At 42.1% G+C, this 12,418-nt stretch overlaps 1 protein-coding gene across 4 annotated transcripts in view; it reads left to right on the top strand.

Moving 5' to 3' along the window:
- The window catches only part of ABCC5 (ATP binding cassette subfamily C member 5), a 78,181-nt gene that overhangs the window by 50,668 nt on the left and 15,095 nt on the right, over positions 1 to 12,418 (top strand). For all 4 annotated transcript variants that reach the window (XM_019735793.2, XM_074328740.1, XM_019735795.2 and 1 more), the window contains exons 21-26: positions 655 to 808; positions 900 to 1,028; positions 2,705 to 2,891; positions 4,322 to 4,411; positions 6,724 to 6,913; positions 10,105 to 10,264. In XM_019735793.2, the coding sequence (XP_019591352.1) occupies positions 655 to 808; positions 900 to 1,028; positions 2,705 to 2,891; positions 4,322 to 4,411; positions 6,724 to 6,913; positions 10,105 to 10,264 (910 nt within the window). The remainder of the gene's footprint in view (positions 1 to 654; positions 809 to 899; positions 1,029 to 2,704; positions 2,892 to 4,321; positions 4,412 to 6,723; positions 6,914 to 10,104; positions 10,265 to 12,418) is intronic.

Here is a 12,418-nt window from a genome sequence, read left to right as displayed (position 1 = left end):
ATGAAGAAAATGTTGACAATTGTTGGAGGATCTGTGCTCTTTGGACTTTTGTGTGTGTTTAAAACTTTCCACGATGAAAAATTTCTTAAATGTTAGCAGTGATTCATTGGCTTTGCTAAGGATAAAGATGATGTGTATTTTCTTTTTTGCATATTTATTTTCCAAGTATTTTACAGCAAGCCTATATTATCTTCTAAATGGGGGGAAATGTTTAAAAGTGGTTGAACCAAAAAGAGGGTACAAGGAAAAAGCATAGTTACATTTTCTTGGGACAGAAAAGTTAGAGCAACCAGGTTTCTAGATTTTTTTTTTTTTTGTCAGATTGTTTAAAAGGCAACACCCAAATTTCATATAGGGATTTTAGGGACCCTCTTTTTTGTTTTTAAAAAATATTTGTTTCCTGGGGGGTGGGGGGGTGGGAGATGAGGGTAAGGGGGATCGAATATATGGTGATGGAAGGAGAACTGACTCTGGGTGATGAACACACAATGGGATTTATAGATGATGTAACACAGAATTGTACACCTGAAATCTATGTAATTTTACTAACAATTGTCACCCCAATAAATTTAATTAAAAAAAAAATATTTGTTTCCGTTTTCCCTGTTTGTGGACCCCCACAGCCTGACACTTGTCCCTCTATGATTTCCCTAGTCGATGTGCGCCTGCCGTTCCAGGCTGAGATGTTCATCCAAAACGTGATCCTGGTCTTCTTCTGTGTTGGAATGATCGCAGGAGTTTTCCCGTGGTTCCTGGTGGCGGTGGGGCCCCTCATCCTCCTCTTTGCAATTCTACACATGGTGTCCAGGTGAAAAGGAAGCATTCATGTCTTCTTGGGCAGAGGATGGAGCCAGAGTTGCTCGTCTGCCCTCTTGACATAGAACTCGTTCTCTCGCCAGGGTCCTGATTCGAGAGCTGAAGCGTCTGGACAACATCACACAGTCCCCTTTCCTCTCCCACATCACATCCAGCATACAGGGCCTTGCCACCATCCATGCCTACAACAAAGGGCAGGAGTTCCTGCACAGGTTAGTGCCCAGGGCGCCAGAGGGCTCGAAGGGGAGCCACCATCCGTGAGTGTAGTGAGAATGGGGGGATTATAAAACTCATTACTGAGAGTGTTAGTGATTTACTCGTCTCTGGTTAAAACTCACTTGCTTGGTGGAACTCCCTTCTGAACAAATGAGAAGATAAAAACACAGGTTTGGAGTCTGTTGGCTTTTGGTCTGAATGGCCATATTTAACGGAGTTTTGCTTTTGTTTTGGAACAGTAAAAGATAGTCATTGACATGAGACTGGCATTTTATTTAGTTGTTGAGTATTGTGTATATGTGAAATTTATGTACCTGGATCATCATTGTGGAGATGTGTTAATACAAAGAGATTGATTGGAGCTAACTTAAGTGTCCTTCAATAGAGGACTAATTAAACAGGCTGTGACATACTCGTAGAGTGGAATATTATAAAGCCCTTAAAAAGGATGAGGCAGCTCTATAGGTACTACTGATAATAGAATGATCTCCAAGATACATTAGTGAAAGAGCAAGGTACAGATGTGTGTGTATGCTATTCTATCTTTTTAGTGTGTGTTTGTATATATGACATTTAGCATAGCTCTGAAAGGATACACAAGAAACTAATAGTTGCCACTGGAGAGGGAACTGAGTAGCTGGAGGATGGGCAGGAGAAAGACTGACTTTTCATGGTAAAAACTTTTGTAACTTTTATATATTCTGTCCTGTGCATATATTGTCTATTCCAAACATGAAGTAATTCATTTTAAAGAGAAAGTCTAGACTAGAAAGGTTAGGTTAAACAACTCAGAAAAATAATCCTAACTTTAAAATAGTGAAAACAATTAAAATATACAATGATACATACACACATACATTGAAGAAAAATGCTGGGAGGAAATGCAGCAGAATATTAATTCTGGTTTTGGCTGGTAAGATTACGGGACTTTTACATTTTCCTCTCTATTGATTTTCTAAATTTTCTCTAAAGAGCACATGTCTTATTGTAAGGAGGAAAAGTGATTATAATTTTAAAGCAGAGCACATTGGCTGGGCAAGACTTTCTGCTCTGGAGTCCCAGTTATGTGTGGCACCCGAGCCCTCACATGGGTTATGGTCTGCTCTCTAGTGACAGTGTCTTCCTCCTTCAGTGGCAAAGTTGTCAACATGTGTTTTGCTGTGGTTTGGCTCCTGGTTCATTGCCCCATGGCCTTGGGAAACGGGTACCATTCTGCCCAACGGTGGTATGTCAACAGACAATTTCCACTTTTCCGTATTCAGTCTGAGAGTTTCTTTTTCCTGACCTTTGGCCCTTTCTGCAGTTTGCCTTTGTAACCTCTCTTTGTTTGAGCAAATGACCCCTAACCTAAGACGTGTTTCTAAAGTTTAGCACAGCCTCTTTATTTGGTCTTCTTGCCCCATGCTTTCCCTATGCTCTTAAAGTAGATATTGTTCCCTGACATCTGTAGTATGTTTCTTTGAAAGGGTAAAACTAGAAAACCCCATGTCCTCCTATGTGTGGAGCCTGGAATACTCCGCACTCTTTAAGTTTCCATATCGTTCTCCCAGTGACAAACAGGAAGTACTTAAATGTTAGCCCTCTGTCCATAATTTACCAGCACTTTGACATCCTCCTTGACCAGGGTTGCGTGGTACTTCCTTTGCCTCTTACTGCCCTGCCTTCCTCACAGGTACCAGGAGCTCCTGGATAACAACCAGAGCCCTTTCTTCTTGTTCACATGCGCAATGCGGTGGCTGGCTGTGCGGCTGGACCTCATCAGCATCGCCCTGATCACCACCACCGGGCTGATGGTTGTTCTCATGCACGGCCAGATTCCACCGGCCTACGCGGGTCTGGCCATCTCTTACGCTGTCCAGGTCAGTCTCTGGGGTGGAGGCATCACCTTTGCTCATTCGAGTCCTTCGTATGGTGGCCGAGAGGAGGCTGAGCTCGGCTGGGGCGGGGGGACAGGAGAGAGGTAGAAGTGGTACTCAGGAATAAGGGAATCTGTCTGTTGCGTGTGTTTAAGAAAGAGGTGCTATTTTCTTCATAAGTAATGATTTTGAAAATACATAGTTTCTTAGTTGTAGGTTTCTGTATTCACCACCCTGTCATCTCTGGCCTCTTCCTCGTCTTCTAAGAAATACTAGGTATATCCTTAGTATGCTTCTTATGTGCATTTTATTTTCAGGCTCCGGCTTGTCCCAACACTGTTACCCTCTGGTAAACCTATTGGTTTAAGGTCTTTAAATAGCTCAAAGAAAACTTTAATGGAAGGAAGGGAGGGAGGGAGGGAGGGAGGGAGAGAGGGAGGGAAGAAGGAAGGAAGGAAGGGAGGAAGGAAGAAAGGGAGGAAGGGAAGGACGGAAAGAAGAAAATAAATAGCTCGAAGAAAACTGGCAACTTGAACTCTGATTAGGTATTTGAAGATGTTAAGGAATTAATATTAATGTTTTTAGGTGTCATCATGGCATTGTATTTTTAAAGAATCTATATTTTAGAGAGATAAAAGCTAGGATATTTATGGATAAAATGATAGGATACCTGCGATTTGCTTCCAAATAATACAGAGGGGTGGGGTGCAGAGATGAAACAATATTGTCTGGGAGTTGATAATTTTTCAAATGGATGTTTGGTGCATGGGAGTTTATTATACTGTCCTCTCTCCTCTTGTATATGCGTGGCATTTTTCCATATTGGAAAGATAATAATTGGTCAAAGGAAACCCGAGAAGGGATACGTATCTTCACAGAGTCCCAAAGCTATCTGTCCACATTGTGCAAACTTACATGATTATTGGATGGACAAAAACATGTGTTGTATATGCTGTGTTTCAGCATCCTCAGTCTGCCATGCACAGGGGCTCTACAAGCGCTTTTTGCCCGGCCTTATGTCTCATAACTGACTTTTCTAGAAGCATTCTCACTAGTTGCTCACAGGTTGATATACGTATGTCTCCATTTGTTGTGACTGCCACAGCAGATGTAAATACAAGTATGAAACCAGGAGTTAATTAGTTATACATATGTGTTCTTGGAAGTGTAAAGACAGCCTTTGGATACGGAAAGTTAGTGTCAGCAGTATCGTGATGCTACCGGCATTTGCTGAAAATTATAGAGGATTGGGTGGTAATAGGCATGGCCTTAACTGTTCAGAGAATGACTCAGTTCCTAAAACCAGCTTCTGCATGTGCCCAGTTCATTCTTATGATGGAGTTGTGGTCCCCTAGATGAAGGAGGTTTTCTGGCGTTGGCCTGGCATGTATTGACAATGAACTCTCGCTTGGATTTTTGCTTTCCATGACCAGTTAACAGGGCTGTTCCAGTTCACTGTCAGACTGGCATCCGAGACAGAAGCTCGCTTCACCTCAGTGGAAAGGATCAACCACTACATCAAGGTCAGGCTGCTACGCCCTTTTGCTGCAATCTGCCCCTCCCTGGAGTCCTTTTACCTTTTTACTGCCTCAGGTAGATGTGCAGGGGGAGGGCGCATGTTTTTCTCTGCCTTCTCTTACCCCACAGGAGAGGACCAGCAGTCTCTCTAGTATGTGGAATAGAGGAGAATATCATGAGTTTCTAAGTGTGTTTGTGAATTGTGTGATCGAGAACTTATGTTCATTAGCTAATTTCCAAAATGTGCAGAATCTTGTTAGCTCAGTTAGTATGACTAATGCAACATTTTTCTTCAACTGTTTAACACCATATATTGTTTTTTGTTTGTTTGTTTTTAAAAATTTTTTTATCGGGAATTATTGGGGAACAGTGTTTTTCCACGACCCATCAGCTCCATGTCAAGTCATTGTTTTCAATCTAATTGTTGTGGAGGGCGCAGGTCACTGGCCCATATAGGAATCGAACTGGCGACCTTGGTGTTATGAGCACTGCGCTCTAACCACTGAGCAAACCAGCCGCCCCACACCATGTACTGTTTTAAATCTTAGTCTAGTTCACTTGTTTTTAACCAGGGTGCCCATTAAGACCCCCTATTGAGCGTTAGGCAAAGACTAACATATGTCTCTCTCTGGAGATTCTGATGCAGTAGGTCTGGGGTGGGTCCCCAGCTTCTGAAGTTTTAAGAGCTCCATCGCTAATTCTAACCTCCATTCACAGTTTAAAAACCAGTTAATTTAGTTGCCACTGCTATTAGTACCGAGCTCTTCCCACCTTCCCCCATTACCCCTGCAGTCTTGCTGTGGGGAAACACCTTGCTGATGTCCTAGCTGGAACTCTGAAAGCAGCTTTTTATAGAGAGAAGTAGATTCATGAGTAGTTTGGATTCTCAAATGTAACTCAGTTCTCAGAAGTTACCTATTTTGTGAAATGCCCAGGGACTCCATCAGCATTTATATCGTTGTTTATATGGGAAGAATAGATTCCAAGTTCCAAATAATTGACTTATAAGCATAGTGTTGAAAAACTACCCTTTCAGTTGAGAACTAGTGTATTATGTAAACTGCATTTTCTAGCAGAGACATGCTTCACTGATTTGTTTTGACAATGAATTTCATTACTCGTAGGATATTTCTCAGACTTACAAATGATTATTCTGAGAAATGGCACATAGTGATCTAATGTATCTGCTAATAGCTGTTTTGTTTTTTCTATGAGAGGTAGAGGAGCAAAGATTTTATTTTATTAAAGCGGAAGTACCACTCTCTTAGGAGAGGGGGTACCCGAAACTGGGATGCCCCAATAGCTGTTCTTTATGTTTCTACATTAGTCTCTTTGCCCAGTGCTCTGGTCTGTGGATGATACGAGGGTGTATATACGGGTGTGTAGTGTTTGATTTAGTATCGCTGTTGGTGAGAGTCTCTTGCTAGAGAGGTCAGGTGTGTGGTCAGCCGAGGTAGAGTGGACCCTGCCCAAACCAGCCACAATTCTGCAGACTGGCTCCCCATTGCCAGTCCCCAACCTGGATGCCTGTCCCAGAATGGAGTCCTTCCAGCGTGGAGTTTTAGACTTCAGTCTCGACCCCTCAGACCCCTACAGTCTTTCACCCTTTCTTCCCTATAAGGCTATAAGCCCTATGACTAGTTGCCAGAGAGTTTTAAGACATTGAGAGGTGCGACTATTGATAACAATTACAAGCAGTTATATTAAACACAGAATTTTAAAGCTGGAATGATTTCCCAAGATTATTTGGTCCAGTCCCCACAATTTGCAGGTGAGAACTAAGACCTAGAGTGAAGAAGGGAGATATCCAGTTCACACAGCTGTTGGTTGGAAAACTGGGATTTGAGTCTGTGTCTCCTGGATTGACAGATATGTTAGAATGCCAGGATCTCATTAAATGTTCAATCAATGTTAGTGGCCTTCCTTTGGGTTTAGGCCAGTGATTTTCAAATGGTGGAATCCTGTTCTGAGTGGAATATTTTCAGAGATTTCCAATAAAAACTGCTGGGTTGAAGAGAGGTTGAAGGGCTTGTGCCCCACCGTTGGCCTCCAAGGCAATTTTGTGGAAGAATTCCTTAAGACAGAAGGTAGTTTGAAAGTCGCTGAGCTCCCCAAGCCGCTGCTTGGTAGCCATTGTAAACTGCTAAGTGTCAACACAGCAGCCTTTGTACTCTGTCTCTGTCTAGCTCAGTGGTGATAAACATTTACTGCCAGTGGATCTTTCCCAGCAAGGGGCCAGGGCGGCAGCTACTTCTGGGTGGCGCTATGGTTCTCCTGGTTTTTCTTCTCTATGACAAAGCCACGTCTGTGTCCCCAGACTCTCTCTCTGGAAGCACCTGCCAGAATTAAGAACAAAGCTCCCTCCCCTGACTGGCCCCAGGAAGGAGAGGTGACCTTTGAGAATGCAGAGATGAGGTACCAGGAAAACCTGCCTCTGGTCCTGAAGAAAGTGTCCTTTACCATCAAACCCAAGGAGAAGATTGGCATTGTGGGGCGGACGGGATCAGGTAAGGCTATGCCAAGGCCTCCGCAGAGAAACGTTTGAACCCACTGGATTTAAGTTTGGGGCCCACGATTGGCTGTTTATTGAATATTACTCTCATCCCTTCAAACTAAGCCCCTGTAGGTGAGTGACTAGTGTCTCAGGTCTCAGTGGAACCAGTTTTCTAGGTTTATTTTCAACCCTGCTTTTATAACATATCGTGCTTTTTCTAATCGTAAAAGTATACGTTCTCAGTGCAAAACGCATGGAACATGTGGCAAAGTACAAAAGGGAAAAGCACCCATAACCCCACTACCCAGAGCTAATTACTCTTAACATTTTGGTGGATGACTTGTCAGCTGTTTTCTATCAACAGATATGTTTACAAAAATGAGATCATTTTACACGCACTGTTTTATGGCCTGCTTTTAAAACCACCAGGTATTTTCCATTTCGGTTAATATTCTCTGATATGATTTCTATGCAGCATGATATAAAATTCTATTTTATGGATGCACCATAATTTATATTTAATAAGCTCCGATCGTAGGGCACTGAGGTTGCTGTCAATGTTTTACTGTTATGAAGAACACTGCAACGCACATCCTTATTTCTAGGAAGTCAAAATATTTAAAGTCTGTGATATATGGCCAGTGTAGCCTCACGTTTGTTAGAAGCTAACACAGCTCTAAATAAGGAATCTATGTTCCTTTGAAGACAAATTATTTTCTTGATCTGATGTCAGTTGCAAGGAACTAGAGAATAGGCCTTCGTTTTAGGCATTTTACTTCACTCCTTCTTGGAAGTGTATTGTATATTCCCTTTAGGTTTCTAGGGTCAAGACTTCAGTAATTTCTTTCTTTCCCTCTTTTCTGAGCTCCATGCTTCCTTTTCACCGAAACTCTTCTAGCTTTTTTTCTTGTCATTCAAAAAAAAAAAAAAAAAGCCTTTTATCTTTCCTGGCCAATTTACTTTAAAGAACTTGCCAAGAAGAAAAGACAGTCATTTCCTGCTCCCTGTTTGAAGGAATTATTTCATGTCAAAACAAGATACTGCCTTGTTTTTTGGCACTGGAAAGAGAATGCTGAGCCAAGGAGGGTAGCTGTCCTCAAGACTCTTACTTGGCTCTCTCCCTCAAATTCCCTCTGCTACACTGGCCCCCAGGGGTACCCTGCTTTCCTGGAAGCTCTGACTGATGTCCCATCCTGTGACCTCCCTTTCACATGGGTAAGACAGACCGAAATTTTCACCAAGACTTGACTAAACTGTTAAGTGCTGACAGAAGAGAAATAGATAAGAAAAATAAAATAATTACAAAGTCTAAACTCTGATCCTAATAAGCTTCTTCTGAGGCTCATAGACCCTGGTCCTGCCATGGTTGTGAGGGCTTCATTGCCTTTGTTACCAGCATATTCTATCAGTGCAAAGGTAGTCTAGATTCAGACAACTATAAAGTCTTCCAATCCAGGTGTTCCAAACCTAGGCATCTTTTATTAAGGTGGAACAACTCGACCTGTTTATTTGACCACCATTCCTTTCTTAGCTTGGATCTTAAATGACGGCCTCAACACTGAGGGAGAGTCTCCCTCCCCTTATATCTAGATACGGGACCACTAACCAGATCCCCAATCCTGAATAAAGCCAGTCACTTCTAGTAGGGTAAGTCCTCATTAAGAACTGTCCTGCTATATGGACTTGGGTTTCCCAACTCATTTCTGGTGGATAGATTTGAAGAATCCTGCCTTACGAAGGTGGACGTTTCTCCAGGTTCCTATTAGGTTCTTTGATCGGGGTCGGCCCAGGGGACAAATTCCGACAGCAGACATATGGCTAGAGACCCTGGAGCAAGGCAGGGTATTTGCACGCTCAGTGACCACTGAATAGACGTAGTCATGAAGCTTTCTCATGAGAGGTCTTTCAGAACAGGGAAGCAGGAGGAGGGAGGCACCCAGCATCCAGCCGAGGAAATGTAGTCTAACAGCTAAAATCCTGTAGTTCTAAATCTAAACCATGGGTCTGCATTGCAGAACGGTAGATAGGTAGGACTATGTCAGACTTTTTTGGGGGAGTAGAGGTACTAGATAGAGCTTTATAAATGTTTATATCTTTTGACATAGTAGTTTCATTTCTGAGAATCTATCCCAAGGAGCTCATCTAAGGTAGAAGCAAAGTTTGAGCACTGACGTATGCTGTAACACTATTGTTATTATTATTATTATTATTATTATTATTTTGCCATTTATGCAATACCACAGTTATACAGTTGCTAACCTTGAGTTCATAGATTTAGCAATCTTTTCCACTTTCAGAGAAAAACGCCCTAACATTATTATAGTACATTTTAAATAAACTACGTGTCCCAGCACTAGAGGACTGGACGAGCAAGAGTTCCTCCGCGTGATGGAATATATATTGCAGCCACCAACATTTTATCTTGAAAAGTTAATAACATGGCGGAATGCTTATTATGTAATGTTAAGTGGGAAAAGCAGTTAAAACATTGTATCTCTACCATGATCTCAACTCTGAGAAAAAGTCTAAAAGGAAATGTATTCAAAGTAACAGTGAGATTATGGGAGATTGATGTTATCTCCCTGAATTACACATGTGACTCTCAACGTGAAGATTCAATTAAGATAAGCTGCTATGCTTGTCAGCATGCTACTGAACCCAAACCTGCTTTTCTAGGACAGTTCCCTGTCATGGTGCAGTCACCCTCAGCCACTCATTTACTCAGGAACTTCTTCCCTTCCCCAGCTGTTGCTGCGCCAATGGGAGGCCTTGTCTTGTTTCTCTCTCAGCTACGTTAAAGGGACCAAAGAGAGAGAAGACATGTTGTCCTCTAGTTTGCCATTAGCTCCTTGCTATAAGACCTCTGTTTTCCTCACTTTACCTGAGAAGCATTAAATGCTGTGTACCTGTTCCTAAGGGCAAAGGAAGCATTTTTCCATTTTACTCTCATGAGGTGTCACGATCCGTCTCATTCCTTCTCAGGTTGAAGCTGTGTGACTTAAATGTATATGCTCAGTAGCTCAGTAAAGTTCTTCTTCTTTTTCTGTTTCTCGCTATCGTTTTATATATTATCTGAGTGAATCCGTTGAAATAATGATTGAATAGAAATGGAAAAATAGATGATTCGGCCCCGAGAATAAACCAGTTTTGTCTTCACAGAATTTGCTAATGAGCTACTTTTCTGCATGTCTTCTGACTCATTAGGGAAGTCCTCTCTGGGGATGGCTCTCTTCCGCCTGGTGGAGTTATCTGGAGGCTGCATCAAGATTGATGGACTGAGAATCAGTGATATTGGCCTTGCCGACCTCCGAAGCAAACTCTCCATCATTCCTCAAGAGCCAGTGCTATTCAGCGGCACTGTCAGGTGAGGACCTGAGTGAGCTTCATGCCTCATTTCGAGGCCAGCTGGGCTTGGTAGAGCCTCCATGTGGGACTGAGATTGGGTGGACTCTAGTCTAACGCTTTTCCCACTGTTCTGCATGCTTCTCATTGCAGAGGTAGGGGGGCGCTCCCCTGTATAGGGCGCCTCATTAACAGAATGGGGTCTGCAGTGTGGTGATTTGAGCTCAGATCTCTGCTCTGTGACTTCGAACAAGTGCATGACCACTCCTAAGATAAAATGGGGATCTCAGTAAGACCTCTTGTTGTGAAGATTGAATACATTTATACAAATCATGCAAACACAGAGCCTGGGAAATGGTGAGCGTTCAGTAAATGGTAGCAGCCCTCTTCAGCCTCATCACCATCATCCTCCATCTTCCTCCCACTCCACGCTGTCATCTCTCCTAGGTACACTCAAAGTTGCCGTCCTAAGGTGGTTTTCAGGCATTATTACCACTCACATTTTTCCATTTTTCAGTATCTTCCCCCAACTTTGATACCTTGAATGATGCTTCTCTCTGAAATCTGTCAGCAAGCCAAAGATAAAATTTCTCTTCCTGACCTCTTAAAATAGTAACTAAGAAGGAAGTATATTTAATCCCATTATCTTTCCTTATACTTTATCCTACCTTAAGCTTTCGCCTCCTAAAAACAATGGGTTTCCATAATTTGTGTCCATTCCTATTCAAGTTGCCTCTTTCAGAATAAAAACAGCTTTAACTGTATACTTGATTTAGATAGAACTTCTTTTTTAAAAATCACTCTAAAAGTAATATTACCATTTCCTCTTTAATTTTTAGCAGTTTCCGAAAACAGTTGGTACCAACTTAATTTCAAATAACCATGGGCAGTGTTTACACTTGTCTTTAAAACTAGGTCCTCCCCCCAGCTCCATCCCTTCGCTTTAGAAATGTCATTTGAAGTCCCTGATTCAGGGAAGGTTGGTAGATAACTGAATTCTCACATACATTCATGTAGGGACAGCACTCTTGGGTGTGTTTATTGTGGCATTTCTTTAAACACTAATGAATTTGGGCAGCATCACCACTAATGAATTTGTTGATCACAAGTCATTCCCTTTGGGTATTGAGATAACAAGGTCAAATCAGCAACATCAGAAGAGAATTAGAATTTATTGAAGATTCAGGTCTAAAATTAAGAAATGGAAAGATAGTACCAAATCTTTGCTTCGTTCCTATAGAGCTCTACTTTTAGATGCCCCAGGAACACCTCTGAGAATAAAATTGGCCTCATAATTTTTGGCTCAGGACAAAAGAACCATATTTTTCTTCATTTTTTTAAACATCATTTGGAAGCGAGGAAGTAAGGGCATGTTAAATGTTAGACTTCCCTTGAATATGCTGCCACCAAGAAGCCTCAGTGTTCATTTCAAAAGTTTACAGTATTTCCTATGGGTCTGTGAATCAGGGCTTCTGGAGTTAATGGTAAAGAATTGACCTGCTGGCATGTGCCGCTGGGCTTTGTAGAATATCATGGAAGCACAGCTTTTGTGGGAGTTGGGCCATTTGTTATCAGCTCCATAGACATGTTGCCACTTGGTGAACAAGCTCAGTCTCTGGTGTGCTAATGCCCTGGGGTTTTAGTTATGGAGCTCAGAGTGCTATTTGGGCTCAGCTCTGCAAACTTAGGAAATCATGTAAGTTTCATTTTCCGCCAGCTGTAATTTTGGCTTTTTAAGCCAGTGGTAGACACTGAAGACAAAGTCCCAGACCTTCTATCCTCCTATATCCTCTCAGTTTTCTTAGAGATCCCAAAGAACATTCAGCTTTTGGAGTTCTTTTGCTTTTCTTAGAAAATTAGAAAGCCTATATAATGAGTTTCCCAAAGCAAGGGCAGGATAGATCAGCTATTTCCTCAGCTTCCTCCTAGAGACTCCAGATTTGGAGACTGTATCTCCATCACCACTAACCAGCACTGAGGATGGGTATATCTTCTTGGGATACCAACATGCAATTAAAACATATAAGGACCTCTTAGTGGGAAAGCAAGGTAAAACCAAAATGAAACAAACAAAACTCAAAAAAAGTCACAAGGTAAAAGTGCTGGAATAGTTCTGCATACAGACAGCCTACAATCTAAATGATAGACCAGACCATATGGGGGCACACCCCACCCC

This window comes from Rhinolophus sinicus, linkage group LG01 (genome assembly GCF_036562045.2).
Source record: "Rhinolophus sinicus isolate RSC01 linkage group LG01, ASM3656204v1, whole genome shotgun sequence".
NCBI lineage: Eukaryota > Metazoa > Chordata > Mammalia > Chiroptera > Rhinolophidae > Rhinolophus > Rhinolophus sinicus.
Note: the sequence above shows the minus strand (reverse complement) of the source record. Positions and strands in the feature narration are given on the sequence as shown.